Source organism: Haliotis rufescens, unplaced genomic scaffold, assembly GCF_023055435.1.
Source record: "Haliotis rufescens isolate VD_foot unplaced genomic scaffold, xgHalRufe1.0.p SCAF_75, whole genome shotgun sequence".
Classification (NCBI taxonomy): Eukaryota; Metazoa; Mollusca; class Gastropoda; order Lepetellida; family Haliotidae; genus Haliotis; species Haliotis rufescens.
The window spans coordinates 999,973-1,018,734 of NW_025964367.1; the positions used below are offsets into that span (position 1 = coordinate 999,973).

Consider the following 18,762-nt stretch of genomic DNA (forward strand, 5'->3'; position numbering starts at 1 on the left):
GCACCCATGTCAGAAATCGAACCCGGGTCCCCAGCATGACAAGGGAACGCCTGAACCACCAGGCCACCCGACCGCCACAAATAGATGAAATAATAAAACTTCAAATCATTTCATCACTGAGTTCATATGCACTTAATGCATCACTGAATTTCACTGTTTATTCATCCGTTTCAAGAACAAAGCACAGTTTTGTTACAGGTCTCTGTAACACGGATGTTTGCGTTTTTACAGTCACAGTCCTGACAAGTCCTTTCTTGTCTGCAAACACTTTCAGGACTCTACCGAGAGCCCATGAATTTCTGGGTGTGTTCTCAACAAGGAGAACAATGTCGCCTACTTTCACATTTCGCCGTTTCTTTGTCCATTTCTGTCTGATCTGTAATTGGGGTAAGTATTCTTTTACCCACCGTCTCCAAAACACATTGGCTAAATACTGAATTTGACGCCATCGTCTCCTTACGTAATTGTCCGAGACGTCAAAACTTCCTGGCGGCATATGTTCACCTGCACGAAGAGTGAGGAGGTGATTAGGGGTTAGAACACACAGATCATTTGGATCACTACTCACAGATGTTAGTGGTCTGTTATTGATGATTACCTCCACCTCACAAAATAATGTCTGTAACCCCTCATCATCCAAATGAATCACTTGTTGATGCAGCAGGGAATTTAACACTTTTCGAACTGTCCGAATCATTCTTTCCCATACTCCACCATGGTGTGAAGCTGCAGGTGTGTTGAATTCCCATGAAATTCCTTTCTGTTGAAGTGATGTATGAATCTTACTCTGATTTAATTTGTTTATCTCATCGCAGAGTTCTCGCTCACTTCCGACCAGGTTGGTTCCATTATCGGAGCGAATGGATTTCACTGTCCCTCTCCTAGCAATGAATCTTCTCACTGCATTAATGCATGAATCTGTATCTAGAGAGAACGCCATTTCTAAATGCACTGCTCTGACTGTAAGGCAGGTAAATATCACACCATACCTTTTCACTTCTTTTCTTGCTCTCTTCACCATTATTGGACCAAAGAAGTCCATACCCACGTGTGAAAATGGTGGTTCATCTACAGAGAGACGATCTGACGGAAGACTCGACATTTGCTGCTCCATGACACAAGCTCTGTACTTCCGGCACAGGACACACTTGGACACTAGGCTCTTGATAATAGAGCCAGCCCCCATTATCCAATAATTCTGTCTCAATTGGGCCAGCATTGATTGATATCCAAGATGTCCAACTTTCTCATGGCTGTCTCTCAATATCAAAGATGTGATAGCAGACTTCTTTGGTATGATAACTGGATGTTTGGCATTGAATGGAATGTTAGCTTTATCTAGGCGTCCTCCGATTCTCATAATTCCATCAATTACAACAGGATTCAGTTTGACTAGAGGAGATCTGGGTCTCAAACAACACTTACTTGTTGTCAACATTTTTATTTCTTCATGGAAACACTGTTGTTGCACATGACGTATCAATGTCACTTCTGCTTTTTCAACCATTTCGATTGACAATTGCTTGAATTTCATGACCTTTTTCTTCAGGTTTTGGATGAAAAGGAGAATCCATCCAACAGCTCTCTTAAGTCTGGTCCAATCTGAATAGTGACTGATTAACTTGTCAAGTGGAGAATAGTGAGCTGCATTAAGTGTAGTAGTAGCTACAGTCCTTTTCACCTCTGGATCATTTGCTGGAAGAATCAACTCTTTCTCATTGCTGTTGACTTGCCATTCTGATTCTGGTTTCCTTAGGAAATCTGGACCCTTCAACCATATATCAGCCTGGAGAAACTTGTTTACTTTCATACCTCTAGACGCTGCATCGGCTGGATTAGATTTGGTATGGATGTAGTTCCACTGGTTCTTGTCTGAAGCTTCTCTGATTATCTGAACTCTGTTTGCAACGAATGTGTGGAATCTGTTGGTGTCATTGGCAATGTATCTGAGTACTGACCAGCTGTCTGTCCAGTAGAAAGTTTCTGTTACTATATATTCCAGTTCATCTCTGATCATTTTGCAGAGTTTCATTGCAATAGTTGCTGCTGTCAACTCCATCCTTGGTATAGTCACTCGTTTCAGAGGTGCTACTCTTGATTTCCCCATGACGAAGGAGACATGAATTTCATTTCTTGAGTTGATTAGTCGTAGATAGGCGACTACTCCATAACCATGATCACTGGCGTCCGAGAACATATGAAGTTGACAGGTGACGACTGATCCAAACTCTTCTGTCTTGAAACATCTGGGTAGTTTTATGTTTCTGAGGTGTGATAAACCATTTAACCACTCTCTCCATATCTTCATGTCATCTCCAGATATTTCCTTGTCCCATTCTACATTGTCTCTACACAGTTTCTGCAGCAGGATCTTGGCAACTAGGACATATGGTGACACATATCCTAACGGGTCATATACTGAGCTGACCATGGAGAGTATTCCTCTTCTAGTAGGTGGTTTGTCTTTCACTTTAGTGTTGTATTGAAAACAGTCTTTCTCTACTGACCATGTCACACCAAGAGCTCTTTCAACAGGGAGTTGATCAGATTTCAGATCGATAGATTTCAGACTCTTTGCTCTCTCACTAGGTTGTATGCTCTCAACTACAGTGTGTCTGTTACTCATCCATTTGGTAACACGGAAACCTCCCCTTGCACACAGTTCACGCACATCAGTTACAATAGATTTAGCTATGTCTTCATTCTCAACTGATTTCAGCAGGTCATCTACGTAGAAGGATCTGAGGATGACATCGGTTATGAGAGGATTGAACATTTCTCTGTTATCTTCTGCAGTTTGGCGTAGAGCAGCTGTCGAACAACTGGGCGATGATACTGCTCCGAACAAGTGCACACACATGCGATATACTGCAGGTTCTGATTGAAGATCTCCATCTGGCCACCAGTAGAACCTGAGGAAGTCTCTGTCATCTCGTGGGACTCGTACCTGATAGAACATAGATTCTATATCAGCCATTAGGGCCACAGGCTCTTGTCTGAATCGCAGTAATACACCGATGAGGCTGTTGGTTAAGTCAGGGCCTTGAAGCAGTAGATTGTTGAGTGATGTTCCTTGATGTGTAGCTGCACAATCAAACACCACTCGGATCTTGTCTGGTTTGTGAGGGTGATACACACCATGATGAGGAATGAACCATACCTTTCCATCGTCCTGTTTCAGTTCATCATCAGGCACCTTTTCAGCATAGTTCTTTTCCAGAATGATGTTCATGAAGTCTTTGTAGTCGCTGAGAAAGCCATTATTTCTCTTCATCTTCTGTTTCAGATTCATCAGCCTCTGATAGGCTTGGTAGTGATTGTCTGGGAGGCGGACTGAGTCTCTCTTGAATGGAAGGGGTATTGTGTAATGTCCATCATTTAGTGTTATGCTCTCCTTGACTTTCTCCATAAATCTGATATCATTGTGTGATGGCTGGCGTTTGTCGTCGATGACACGTTCTGGGAAGTCATAGTTGATTGACTGTTGGACAAGCTGACCAAGTTTCTTCAACTCTTCTATTTCCTGAATAGCAGTTATATCAGCTCTGTTGACAGTGAAGCAGTTCTGTACATCTGTATGTCTCACAACATTCCACACTACCCATCCCAGTCTGGTAAACGTTGCATGTGGACTTCCTTGAGGTCCTGTCTTGACATGCAGAGGAGAATAGGCATCTGGAACATTGTTGCCTATTAGTATACCTATCTCAGAGTCAATCTGAGGAAGGGAAACACCTCTCAAGTGTGGCCATCCAGAGATATCGGTTTGGGTTGGAATATGCTGATGCGTCACTGGCATTCTATCTTTTGTGTAGAGCTTGGGCAACTGTACAAAGTTCTCTCCTGTCAGATCACTTACTTCCAGGTGGTTGATGCTGTAGGTTATCATAGAGTGTGGGTGTCCCATGGTCTCCAGAGTTATCTTTAATCTTTTACCCTCACATCCTAACTTCTGTTTCATGCTGTCAGTGATGAAGGAAACACTGCTTCCAGGATCCAGAAAGGCATAGGTTCTGATAGCGTGACTACTTCCTTTCCTTCTCAGCATCACAGGAATTATTGCCATGGTACATTCTTCTTCTCCAGCTCCCATACAACTCACTGTGTTGGAACTACTTTCCCTGCTTGTTTTCTGTCCATCATGTCTACTGTCTATTTGAGCCTTAGGCTTGCTGCGGTTGAAATGTAGGACTGTTTGATGACTGAGGCCACAGTTGTTGCAGGATATGGTTGCGTTGCAGTCCAAACTTTTGTGTCCATAGTGTAGACATCGGAAACATAGTCCCTTTGTCCTTAGATATTGTAGCTTGTCAACATGTTCCATTCCTTGCCACTGTTTACACTGTTCAAGTCCATGACCTTCATCCTTGCAGTAGATACATGGAGAAAGTAGAGCCTTGACTTTGCTTGGTGTCTCCATGGGTCTAGTTTCTCTACTCCTTTGTTGATCATCCTGAGACAGATTTGTAGACATGACCTTTGGCTTGGACTTGAACCATTTATCTGGTGTCTTTGACAGTTCACTGAGGGCTTTTCTACCGTAGACTGGATCATTTGCCTTTTTTGCCTCTCTTCTGACGAACTCTACAAGTGAGCTAAATGGAATGGTTCTACCTTGAGCCTTGATGTTCTGTACAATGTTTCTCCATCTATCGTGATAGTGATATGGCAGCTTTATTACGAGTTTTCTCATGTTGTCTGGGTAATCAAGAATCTTCATGGAGTGTATGCTCTTGATTGCATTCTCACATTCTGTGAGGAAAAGTGCAAACTCGTCCAGTGCCTTTGGATTGTCCACTTTAATCAATGGCCAGTTGAATGCTCGCTTGATAAATGCTGAAGCAATGGTGTCTGGATTACCATAGCGTTCTTCAAACTCATTCATGATTGCCTCATATGCGTGATATCCATCCAGATAGCTGTAACCCACCACAATCCGATTGGCCTCATCCTTCGTGTATTGGTCCAAATAGTTAACTATTTCTTCAGGATCCTCAGTGTTGGTAAGGACATAACTTCTGAACTGTCTTGTGAATCTTTTGTAGTCGATCGGATCCCCGCTGAATGGCTTCATTTCCACTTGAGGTCTTTTGAGATGTTTGACAACAGATGAGTATTCTAGTAGAGGACTTGCATATCCATAGCCTGGAGCTGTCATGACATCAGGATATGTTTGTGGGTAGTAGGGGTCAGGTTGATACTGTGGTGTTGTATCCGTTCTGTATACATGTTGAGGAGGAACAGTTCTTGGATAGAATTCAGGAGGAGCATATTGTCCTGGCATTTCATTCTTCACGTGAGTCATATTCAGATCTTCAGCTTCCTGTTTGGGTGGAAAGTGATTTTCCTCTTGAGGAGCGAATCTGACATAACTTTCTACTGGCTGGGATTTGACATGTGTTTGTTGTGGATCTTCACCTTGTGCAGATAGGACTTCTAATTTTTCACCGATTTCCCTCTCATATTCTTCAACTACTCTAGTCTTGGCATCTAGTGCTGCTATTTCTGTTTTCAACTTCAATTCTTTCTCTTCCATGTGAATTCTAAGCTTCTCCATTTCTAATCTTCCTACGTCCCTTAACGCGGAAGCCCTTGCCAACAATTCTGCCCTCTCTTGTTTATGTTTTAACTTGAACATTGAGGTTGAACTTCGGGCAGAAGAAGACTTAACACTGCGAGATTTAACTTCACTTACCGCACTGTTATCATGAAACCATTTCTCAAGGTTTTGTTTAAATTGTCTTATTACAGGTGTTTCTTCTATGTCAACTTTTTGGTCATATAATGTCTTTTCATTAACATCTAACAGATTTGTGTATTCTTCTTTCACACTGTAGTACTTATCTAGCAATGTCATGTACTGTTTATGCTCAAACTGCATCCTCCCAACATCATGCGTGTCCGACATCAAAGACTGAACACTGTCCTGCTTTGCTTTTAACTGTCTGAATGTTAATTTCAATAATCTCTGTTTCTGTTCTTTAGTGTAAAGCAACCCTCTATCTGTCATTTTCCTGTTTCTACTTGAAATACTACTGAATAGCGATGCATTATCTTCTTCCATAGTTTCTGATTTATTCAATTAACTTCTCATTTAGATTTCTCTTTTCTGATTCTCATGGATAGGGTCAAAATGTCAATGAATGTAAGGATCACAATAAATGTCAATTCATCCTAGAACAAAAGAACAATTCTCATTTCCATTCCATCTTCATTCTCATTCTCAACTCATCACCAATAAATAACCTCTTTTGAATTGGAAGATTGACTGCAAAGGAAAAGTAAACAATCATACGTTTGCAGTTCAATATGTAAACAAAACAATAACAATGTATGACAATTACTAAAACAACAAAAGTTGAGAAAAGACATTAAATTGTGACAAAATAATTGCAAGATCATTTGCACAGAAAGAATGTATACATAAGTGATTGAAAACTGAACACATTATCATTACTTCAGAAAAGTTACAAATACAACAATTTGGGAAATAAAATTGCTACAGAAATATATTGACAATGGAAAAGAAATACAAATGCATGACAACATACCATTTTGGTAGACCCATATTCTTCTTTAATCTTTACTTTTTGCCTTTTTGTCTCTGACCACATGGGTCCTCATTCTCTTTTTCGAGAAACTAAAAAGCATGCATGGCATGCAGCCTAAACAGAGTGACCTTCCTTGGCTAAACTCCTGAAGCATGCATAAAATAATAATCTTTTACATGCTAATTTTGGAATGAAAACTTAGGAAAAAGTTAAACTTGAATAATTTGGAAAAGTAAATAGGAATTATTTTAGAGATGTTATTTTGACCGTAACAGGTATGAATATCGACGGCTTATTGTTTATGTAAGTAGGATGTAAAATGAAAAAGCTTGGCTAACCTTTATCAAATTAATATTAAGCTTATATAAAACATATGGACAGTAAATTAATTAGAATGAAATAAAAGTAGAATATTAGAGGAAGCTAATTTTAAATGTACAAGAATTTGGATATACAGGTATATAAGATTAAGTTGGGAATATTTTATTATAATATTAGCTGTAGTTTTGATTAATTGGATTTAAAATAATGTAAGGAACTTTCAGCGAATTGGGACAAATATGTACACGATGACACACAGACCGTCTCCAAAGTACAGCCGGCCTACATCAGAGGAGACTGTGTCAGTTCAACACAGACCGTCGTCAAAGTAGACCCGGCCTTCATCAGAGGAGACTGTGTCAGTTCAACATAGATTGTCTCAAAGGTAGACCCAGCCTAGATCAGAGGATACTGTGTTAGTTCAACATAGATCGTTTCCATAGTAGACCCAGCCTAGATCAGAGGAGACTGTGTCAGTGGGTTGAGGTCGGGGGAGCAGTTCACACTCTCGAGTTCCTCTGTTGTAGTTGACACCGACACAGGCTCCAGACAACATACACTGAAGGACACAGGACAATGGGGACATGTCAGGTGAAGATACAATGACAGGGGAGACAAGTCGTGCTGCTGATGCATTGAAATAGCCGAATCGCTTCCTGGCTGAAATATGTCCACATAATAGAATTATGGCATCTTAATAATATGTTTACTGTCCGGAGTGTACTATTTAACCTCTTTTGTGTTTCAGAAAACTATAGAGTCGGACTTTTGGAAACCCGTTACTGTGCAATATGACTATTTTTCGTGAAACATGGATAATTAATCCAAAACAGGAATCCATGCATATAGATGTATTATGTCGTTGTTAAGGCAGGACTCATTGAACTCACTTACTGTTGTTCACTCCGACACACCTCATTTGCAACGAATTACCAAAATCACTCATTAATCAGGCTCGTTAATCCGACATAGTGATCAGAGGACTCCGTTGTCATCTGCCCGCGAGTACACAGCCCGTGTATTGATGCAAGATGAGTGGGCTGATAGCAGCATATTACAACGGATGCAGAGATAAAGAATTTTATGTCTTTATGTTTGACAATTACAATATGATTTCGGAACCTCAATGGCTTTTTAAGATGTGACTTATTTATATAGGCCGTCCTACCTGGCTGTACTCCATACACTTCAAGTTCACAGAAGTTGAGAACATCCGCTTTGCCTCTGATTTTCGGTTTCCACAGTCTGATGAACCTTCCAAACACCGGAGCATCACATGCTATGTTCCCCATGGAACCAAACGTGCCAGTGTAGTTCTTACAGATGGAGAAAGCTGCTGATGGACATCGCGATGGATTTCGTACATACACCTGGATTACAAAGTCATGGAGTCTTTCCCCTGAAAGAATAACATTAAAATAATAAACACAGTACTATAATTGTATTTGGCATAAAACATTTAGCTTCAAGCATAATTATACAAAAACAGTGCTTAAGATGAATGCGTATATATGTTTCTGTGATGTGGCATGTCTTACAGTAACTTCGTATATTCAAGCATCTTCAGAAACCATCTGTATGGTCGACTGATACTTATTTGACGATGATAATAATTTGAATGAAAGATGAATTCTGGGTGAAGGTTGACGCAGAGTAGAAGTAGTTTGAGATACCGTTACGTACCACAGCAGTCTCCCCTGTTGTAGATGGTGACGTTGTGGACACTGTACTGCCCCAGGAGATCCACAACAAACCAGGGCGACATGTCACCAAAGTTAGTGTGACTGCAGACACCGTCGCGTATATCGGTTCCATGGCTGCCGTCGACAGCATTAGCAGCGATTTCGCGTAAACTATTCACGCTGCTCATCCATGCTGGTTTCTTCAGAGCCAGGTTCAAACTTTGGAATTTGCAGACTGAAAATTGAGATTCTAAGTCATATGTGTGTATCGACAATGAATTTATCTGAAAGAACCAAATGTTTTATGTTTTGTAAAATGTGTATTTCCAGCTGTCCGGGGCACACATCTGCACATTCGCCTTCATGATATTGACATCATGCAGTATCACCCTCTTTACATTGCTTTGTGACTTAGGATGTTCATGAGATTACTTTACAAGGGAAAATGAGTGACATTACGTGAGGAATAACCATTTCCCTGCATTTCAATGCATCGTATCTTTTTCATAATATTTAGAAATAACGTCCATGAACAGAGAGGGTATGTTTTGAAGCAGGACATGTGCTCGCCTGAGACTGGTTCTGCTCCAGTATGAGTACCATCTATGCAGCCTATTATCTTCTCTACTGCCCTGACATGGCTATAGTCTTACTGATTCGAAGAGAAAGCGTTAGATATCTAAAAAGCTTCTGTCTCTTATTATATGGCTACAAACCTTCAATTGCTGTACAAAATATATCCGAAGTATAGCCTATAAACCTATTACTTACGAATTTAACAAAAAAATGAGACCTCACCATCCAAATATATGACGAGCAGGAAAGAGATCCGGGAGTAGAGGTCTGCCATACTGTCGCTGATCAATTCTATTACCAACACGGCTGATGTGTTTAAGAAACTGAAGACTTGAAAATGACAATGTTCAATATTGATTGAAATCTCCTGACAGTACGTTGGCTCAACAGAACGTCTTTTTGTACCTGTTGGTGGGTTGCTGCAGAAACACAAGTCACAGTGACTTTAGTAGCCTGCAGTGTCGTATCGCTGCACCCTGGATGTTCCGGAAGGTTATAACTTAATCATGCTGGTGTTTGTTGTCTGGGGACTGATGCTTCCACAATGATGGATTGTTGTGTTCCATAACTTCGATCGTTAAATGTCTTTTTCAGATGTAATCGATTTCAGTTGAGAAATGTATCCCAAGGGTATACCTACACTTGTACCCTGGCCGTCTTGTACTTGTCCTTCAAAACCCCTCATGAAACAGTTATTGATCTGTTATATACTGACCAACAAAGCAAGGGGTCATGAAGGGGATATGTTTTGGAGTGAAGAACACACATGCAATTTCATAAAGATATCTAAAAAAATATTCACGATCCCTAACATGTTTGGTCAGTATATATCCGTGTCCGGCTAAAGACGTTTCATTTCAAAATGAAACACCACAGACAGTACAGATACCGATGTATTGAGAAGTGCTCAATCGTTGATGTACCGTTTTCATGTTTATTGCAGAACTGCTGTTCTGCGTCGGGCAATAAAGACTGCGAGTGCTACCGAGAGTGCAGGTCATATTTACCCTGAACACCTGGTGTCATAACTGATTTCATTCACATCATTTTCACCGCTATTTTGCCTTTTACGCCCAAAGGGCCCTTTTTTCGGGTGATCATTGAGACTTGTTATTCTCTGGCGTTGACGTTGTAAGGTTCTACATGCATTACTATGACAATCAGTAATTGTATTTTCACTCGACATAATGCTGAAAGTACTTATCATATTGCTAGATGATTAATGCTAGGCATTATTCGTGTTAGCAATACAAATAATAATATACCCTTAACTAAATTGTTATCACTCGATTCATGCAGATGTGATGGCGTAGAAGGAGGCCTATAGCCAAAATGATTTGTTTGCTTTTTAACGCCGCAATCAGCAATATTACAACTATATGACGGCGGTCTGTAAATAGCCGAGTTTGGACCAGACAATCCAGTGATTGATGTCATGAGCATCGATCTATGCAATTGGAATACGATGGAATGCATCAACCACGTCAACGAGCCTGACCACCTGATCCCGTTAGTCGCCTCTTACGACAAGCATAGTCACCTTTTACAACAAGCATGGGTTCCTTAAGACCTATTCTACCCTGGATCTTTACGGGTGTAGCCCTAATGACATAAATGCAGACTTAAATGTGTACTTGTGAAATGTAATTCTCCATATCCTACATAGGCGAAGTATAACATGTGTGTTCTCGTGATCTATATACGTGAGTAAATGCATTAAACAATACCGTGTTGGGCTTCACATTGTTTATGTCACCAGTGTCTACAACATATTTGTTGGCTACAAAGATTGTGATTAAATCACCCGACACGAATATTTTTGATAAAGTAACAATTACGTGTGGAAGTTGACTTTAATCACTATTTATTTGGGGGATTACCTCCCTTGAGCAGACGGATGTGTTTCAAATTCAACGAGGATAACATATAACGTCAATTTGTGGTACAGATGTACATCAAGAAGAACTTATCCAGTGTTATGGGAATATCTTAAGAAGCATGGAAAGGTCGGATCGATAGGTTTGTGCAACCTAGAGGCCACGGGCATGTAGACATATCTTTTCCCTACACCCCTGCGTAAAACTGGGCGGAGGGGACAGCTATGGTGTTTAGGATTTTGTTGTGTACAACTGCTTTCATCACAATGTAGACTATAGGATCGGTCACTGCATCACTTAACGAACGATGTCTACATTGGATTTTGTGTCACTAATACAGGTTGTAAAGGTGAGGTATGTATGAATGTACAGGACAAGGGAATCTTGCTTACATATCCAAAACTGAACCGTACTCGTACCCAAGAAGTCAGGAGACATCCGTTTGTTTCATTGATAATGTTTGCCGGTGACATAGAAATGAACCCGGGACCGACTGATGGAGACTTCAGGATTAGAATCAGGCATCATAAATCAGATTAAGGAATCAGACGACAGGTTATCAAGAGACATAGATCTTTGAGAGAAGAAGTGCATTCAATCAAGGCAGAGGTAACTGAACTGAGAACAGGAGTCAGTATAAACAGAGAAGAACAGGCCGATCTCAGACTAGATGTGTATGAAGCGTCTAACAAAGTGGATGATCTGTATTACAGGACTGACAGTATTAGTGACCCAGAAAAGACAGAGCAGAAGAAATACTTTTATAGTAAATGGGTACCAGAAGGACTTATGGTTCGGGCAAGGAAACGGTATAAGACACTTTTAAAAGAGCCAGAGATAGGAATTCAAGAGTAATTTGCTGATGAAGCCATAGATTGCGTGTCGAGGGTGTTGAGCAAAATTTTTAATGTCCCCCACAAGGACGTAGACGGGAAGATTCCCACACAGGACCACGACTTCTGAGTTCTGGCCTCAAGGCTTGGGACTAGGGAGTAACTCGCTGAGTGTGAGACGAGACCGAGTGTGGTTGCAGGATGCCTCATGTAGATCCGACAGACAATGTAGATGATTGTGAAAATGAGAATAGAAAGTTTGGTTTTGTAATATATCGGGACTGAATTCTAAATCAACAGATCAGGACTTTACCGACTACATAAACCCATTTGACCTTATCGGCATAACAGACACATGGATGTAAGAAGATATAGACACAAGTTTGACATTTCAAGGATTCAAGCCCTGGTTCAAAGAAGCTGAAAAGATTTCAAACCCTTCAGACGGTATTGCCATATCAGTTAGACAACAGCTAGCTAAATACTAGTATGAAAATGGTCAAAAGTGTACGCAAATACCAATGTCTTTCTGAATGAAAATAATATCTCATGGATTAGAAAAAAATATGTCTTCATCATATTTAGAAAGTAACAAAAATCACACTTTCATGAAACCGTTTGAAACCGATTTTGAGGGACCCATTCATGCAATTTTCACTGCCATTTTGCCATTAACTGAAATTGCAACTAAAGCCATGTACTGCCTCTAACAAATAGCTCGAAATCTACACCTACCTGTCGATTGTGTTCTCCCAGCAGTGGGTGTACCGTTGTTATATGGTTTCGATATGTTTGGTTTTGAGAAGGGACAGATTGTAGAAAGAGTTCATCTGTAATATTTCAAATTTCTATCTGGATTACGAAATTCTACACCAAAGTTTATGGTGCAAATATATAACCGTTTTATCTCGTTTTGGCATAAGCTTACCTTTCCGGATGATACTACAAACTTATCGCATATACTATTTAATTACATACAAAATTACTCTAATAGAAAAAAAACCCATTTAGTTATTCTTGGTTAAAAATGATCTTAAGTAATTTTAAACAACTACCTGTTTACGACAACCCTTCCTCTTGTATAACACCATGGCTAGTCTCAGATATTTACCAGATTTTAAAAGATTTATTTATTTAAAACAGCAAAGTAACATTCTGCCGAGTTCAAAGAGATTTTATCATACACATTTTAAACCACTACCAAAGGTTGAAAGTTGTTTATTCCTTCCTAGTATAACATCGTTGTCACTACTTAGATTATAGTACTGTAAAGCATAACTTAACCGTTGAAACTGACAGTTGGAAAAATGTACCCTTGGGAAACATAGTGTGATATTAATGTAACTCTCCTGCAGTCGGTGACGAATTCCACTACTTGTTTACACTGAAAGTACTGTTACAACTCAGATTAACACTCATACATGTACAATACAGAAAGTGGCATAAGGTATTATATTTGAGAAAAATGCTGACAAACATTAATATTATAAAAGCATGAAACAAACTGTCAAAATGCATTTGTCCATCTGTCTTAGGCAAATGGTGAACACGTGGGAAATTGGTTGGTACCAACCAATTTCTTGATTTTTTTATGTGATTTATTGAAAACTGTATTTCGCTCGGGTGCCGCCGTCTTTGATAATAAAGTTAAGTGAAGTGAGGTGATGTGATGTGATGTGATGTGGAGTTAAGTGAGGTGGTGAAAGGGCAGGACCCGCCACTCATACAATTTGCATGAAAACGTTAGTGATTGTTTGTTGCCTGACGCAGCACAAAAGTACTCTGCTGACGTCCTGTGAAAAAAACAGACAATTAAACAACACGATAGTGCAACACGATACTGATTTTGCTGAAACAAAAAGCGATGTGTTATTTATTAATTACGTCTACTGTGAACAAGTGCAGGGTCTCGGGCGATTTTAAGTAAAGAGAAACGTTAAAAAAATATAGCCGAGAGAAGTGGTAGAGGGCTCCAAGAAACCTTTTTTCTACTGCATTATCAAAGTTGCGATAGATGCCAAATCGCATTGAATCGTAGTGAACGAGAGCAGAGACGTCGGGCTTCAAAAACACTTTTTCTTACTGCATAATCAAGGTTGAAGTCTAACTTCCGGTTTCTGAAAACACATTTTGTTTACATCAAAACCTTAAATATGAAAGTCCTATGGTTCTATCTCAGTGTATATTGGCACTTTTAGTTTAGCTATGTTTGTAGCAAAGTGTTGAGTCCTTCCGGTTTGGATTATGTCATTTGTGAGTGAGTGAGTGAGTGAGTGAGTATGGTTTTAATCCGCCTTTAACAAAATTCCAGCCATATCAGGGCGTGGGACAACCAGAAATGGGCTTCATACATTGTGCTCAAGTTGGGATTCGAACCTGGATCTTCGGCGTTACGAGCAAACGCTTTAACCATCAGTGTAACCCACCGCCCCTATGTCATTTGTGGTTTCGAAAAACCGATGCTATTATGACTGTTGCTTTCTTTGTAACTTAGTTATTCTTACTTAATGTTTGGATAATGTCACTTTCGTTGACAAGGCTGCCTGTCTAACATTTTTTTTCAACTGCAAGCCATGTGACTGTGGTTCAATTTATATTAAAACGCATATTCCAGAATTTACCAATTTCAGGACCAGGGTCTAGTGGTAGAGCTTCCGCCTGGAGAGCGCAAGGTTCGGGGTTCGATCCTCGGCCACGTCATAGCAAAACACGTTAAAAGATGGTACTTGTTGTCATCCTGCCTGGCGCTCGGCATTAAGTGGCTAAAACAAGGAGTGGTCGGCTCGGAGCCAGTGTACTGTGTATGAGTGGGGTGTTCATGTTAAACTGCGACATCGTATCTCAGTGTGCTAGCACTATACATACCAATTTTATGAAACGAGTGAATAGTTGTGGTATCTGACGAGCGAAAGCAAACAAGGTTGCTGGGGTCATCGAGTGTGCATAAGCTCCTCTCAGTGATCTATCAACTTCACAGGCAATGTCGCTGAATGAGCCAAGGGATGTTGAGAGCTTTCAATATTTGTTCGTGAAACGCGTTCCGAGAATACATAAGCACGCGTTTTGTTATCACACAATGTGTAATACAGCTGTATGTTTATTAAATGGGTGATCTCTTCACGGGCAAGTAATAAATATATATACTGTGCTGACACAGTCTCCTTCGATCTTGACTGGGTCTAATATGGAGACGGTCTATGTTGAACTGACACAGTCTCCTCTGATCTAGGCTGGGTCTAATATGGAGACGATCAGGACTGGGTACCATGGTGATGATCTGTCATAACTTGTGACAGTCTCCTCTAGTGTCTAGATAGTGTCTACTATAGATATGATCTGTGTTAATCTCGAATCTGGACCAGGCAAAACAGTGATTGAAAGCAAGAGCAATGAACCATGACCCCAATCCTTTAGCCAAGTCACAAAGCCTGACAACACTCCCATGTTATAAGAATGGGATACTAATCTGACATGAAATCCCCACAGGGCTATAGATCTGGACGAAATGTTAAGACGACGGTGTTTAGATTCTAAATGTGCGTCCAATAGAGTTTCACATTTGAGACTTTCACACCAAAAAACATGTTCTTTAATGCCTTTACAGTGCAAGCATCGAGGTTCAACTCGCCTCTTGATATGAGCATTTCACTTGAACAATATTGAATGGCTGGTGAAACCCATTATACATGGGGTCATATGCGGAGAAAGATGCATATATCAAAGGTCAAGTAGGGACTACTTTCAGTTTTTACAAACATGGCGTCACCCGTGTCAATCGGCGATCGAGTCAGAATTAACCATCGCGAATCTTGAGAAACCACTGGGATAATTGTTATCATTGTCAAGATAATAGTCTAAAATACTGAAAATCAGTGTCTTACTGTGGCGTAGCTCAGGCATTTTACAAGTTTCATCAAATTTGGAGATATAAATTGAAAAACAATTTAGCCAGGACTCTTGCCTAGCGGGATCAGTTTCCATATCTGTGCTTGTAGACCTTGCGGCTAGGAACCTTTTCCCCAAACTAAAACTGTTAGATTTTATATGTACGTATTGTTACTTTGTTTCTATATGTCCGAATTGTTACCTTGTTTCGTTTTGTCGCTGTGTGTACATCTGACTGCACTTCGTGATGTTATGACAGATCAGCCAGACGTGACGTCTCATAGACTAGGGTTGGAATAGCTTCCCTTTGATAAAGGGCCCTTACTCTATTGGCCAGACCGATGGATTGCCGCGATAGGCAAGCAGAAACAATTTGTGTAGGCAACTGTTGTTTGCGTCTATGTAGTTACGCTGTTGACTGTAGTCACTGTCCGACTGACACACAACTTACCTTCTGACGTAAAATATATATATCCGCACATTCCAGGAAAACTTATAATGTTTAGGTAATGTTTGTGAGAAATGGGAGGAGATTTGTCGAGCTCAGAATTGAAGAATGATATATGATAAAAAGGTTATCACGCTTGTGTGTTTGGGGATGGTAAATACCCTGTATCAGGAAAAACAAACTATGTATTCAGCTCGCTAAATACAATGTTTATTCCAAATACAGGATGTTTACCATCCCCAAACACACAAGCGTGATAACCTCTATATATGTACGTGACACTGCATTAGATTGTTTGTTGTTTTACGGATTTTTTTAACGCATTTTGATGTCGCTTCTTTCGACAAGAAGACGAAGTGTCAATGAAATAAGGGAAATACCTCATAACTGTCTTTACGTCAACGGACAATCTGGTGTAAAGTATAAAATAACCTCGGTATTTTTTATGTATATTTGAAAGTCCATTATTGTAATGTGAGAGAGACAATTAAATCCATATAACGGAATTAACCTGGTACCTTCTTCCCTATTCACCTGTAGGAGCGGTTGGGTAGCCTAGTGGCTAAAGTGTTCGTTCGTCTCGCCGAAGAACCGGGTTTGATTCCCGACATGGGTACAATGTGTGAAGCCCATTTCTGGTGTGCCCCGCCGTGTTATTACTGGAATATTGCTAAAAACGGCGTAAAAACATACTCACTCACTCCCTATTCACCTGGAGCTACAGAATTTTAAAACTTGCTGACTGCTTGAGGGATGTTTTGTTTTTTTATTTGATGTTAATGTTTTACGAAACATCAAGTAATTTACTGAAATCCGTGAATATATATGCTTTGCTATAAATTGAACTACAATCACAGGATTTTCAGCTGAAAAGTGTGTAAGGCAGGTAACTTTTTTAAATACCGAAAGTGATATAATCCAAACAACAAATGTCATAGAGCGGTGGGGTAGACTGGTGGTTAAAGCGTTTGCTCGTCACGCCGAAGATCCGGGTTCGAATCTCCTCATGAGCACAATGTGTGAAGTCCATTTCTGGTTGTTCCACGCCCTGGCGCTGCAGGAATATTGCTAAAAGTGGCGTTAAACCATACTCACTCACAAATGAAGTAACTCGACACTTCATTAGGAACTAAGCTAGAACCATACGAATTCTAATTAAGTAAGGAAGTGTTTTCCGGAATCGGAAGGGACATAATCAAAACAAAAAGTGCCAGTAAACACTGACAAGAACCATAGCACTTCCAGATTTAAGGTTTTGATGCAGTGAGAATGTGTTTTAGGAAATCGGCAAATTTAACACTAATAGCTTTGTTGCAAAACGAGCTACAACCATGGAACTTTCGTGTTTATAATAAGATAGCGCAAATGACATAATACGAAAAGAGGAAGTACTAATGCTTTTGTTATAAACTTAGCTAGAACTATGAAACTTTGTGGTTTAAGATTCTGCTGAAGTAAACAAATTCTGTCCTGAACCGGAAGTGGTTATTTCTTTGAGGAAACGGAACTACAAAATGTACTCTGGATCTACAGACACTGACAGAAGGTATCTGTTGACTTTCCTCAATAAGACAAGACGTATTTACAGCTTAAGGTTATTTAACTGAGCTAAACGATGGAGAACATTGGATCATTGCCGGCATTTTTCGTTAACCGAAAGTGAGACAATGCGAATTGGCATCTATCGCAACCTTGGACCTAAGACTGCTCACAGCTATATTTCTGATACGTTTCTCCATACTTAAAATCAGGCGACACTCTGCACTACACAGCAGACGTAATTAAAAAAACAACATTTAGGCTTTCAGTTTCAACAAAATCAGTATGTGCGCAACGTGTCTCCTGATTGTCTGGTTTGTTTACATGCCGCCGCCCCATGCGAGAGTTCTGCTGCGTTGCGCCAGGCAACAAACAAACTGTTACTTTTGTGTGAGTGGCGCCTACTGGCTTCACTTCACTTCACTTCACTTCACTTCACTTCACTTCATTGTATTCTGAAATATACTGAAATTAACAATTCATCAAAATTGTAGGTACACAAGTTCACACAGGTTCAATAATTACCTTAGTTGGAGAAACACATTGCGGCAGGTTTTTTCAGGTTTTAAATAGTATAATTTGTCAACATGATTCTCAATTTAAATACATTTGGCCACTTTCTGTATTGTACGGGCATTAGCGTTAATCTGGATTGTAAAAGTACTTCACAATAAAACAAGTAGTGGAATTCTTCACCAACTGCAGGAGGGATTACAGAGTATGATTTCTAGTGGTATATTTTTTACCTACAGTTCAACTGGTAAGGCATGGCTTATGTTACTGGGAAGAAGTAAATACTTTTTTTTTCAAATTCTGGTAGTTGTTTTGAACGATATTCTAGTAATATCACGGCGAGTCTTCTTAAACAATAATGCAATCAATGACATTTTTATCGTCACGAGACGCTTTCCCTATCAGTTCATCTTTATCAGTTCTACAGCTGCATTTATTTCAATTAGCCCAATACCAACGTAATGTTCTCTGGCAACACTCTATGTACTTCAGTATGTAGGTTTGTTTGTTGTTTAACGCCGCACTCATCAATATTCC

General features: G+C 39.9%; 1 protein-coding gene across 1 annotated transcript; it reads right to left on the reverse strand.

The window, feature by feature from the left end:
• Nucleotides 1-7,616: 7,616 nt before the first annotated feature.
• On the reverse strand, nucleotides 7,617-9,424 carry LOC124150569 (fucolectin-1-like). The gene is made up of 4 exons (XM_048388635.1): nucleotides 9,353-9,424; nucleotides 8,556-8,789; nucleotides 7,841-8,271; nucleotides 7,617-7,637 (listed from the first exon to the last, which is right to left on the reverse strand). Exons 1-4 carry the CDS (start codon nucleotides 9,402-9,404, stop codon nucleotides 7,617-7,619), a joined length of 738 nt encoding a protein of 245 aa, XP_048244592.1. The 5' UTR covers nucleotides 9,405-9,424.
• Nucleotides 9,425-18,762: the final 9,338 nt, after the last annotated feature.

Excerpts from the sequence above, each read along its gene's own strand:
- LOC124150569 (XM_048388635.1), bottom strand. The coding sequence starts at position 9,404 with ATGGCAGACCTCTACTCCCGGATCTCTTTCCTGCTCGTCATATATTTG. Across the intron at positions 8,790-9,352 it reads GCTCGTCATATATTTGGATG|TCTGCAAATTCCAAAGTTTG; the intron begins GTGAGGTCTCAT and ends CTCAATTTTCAG. Across the intron at positions 8,272-8,555 it reads CAACAGGGGAGACTGCTGTG|GGGAAAGACTCCATGACTTT; the intron begins GTACGTAACGGT and ends TTATTCTTTCAG.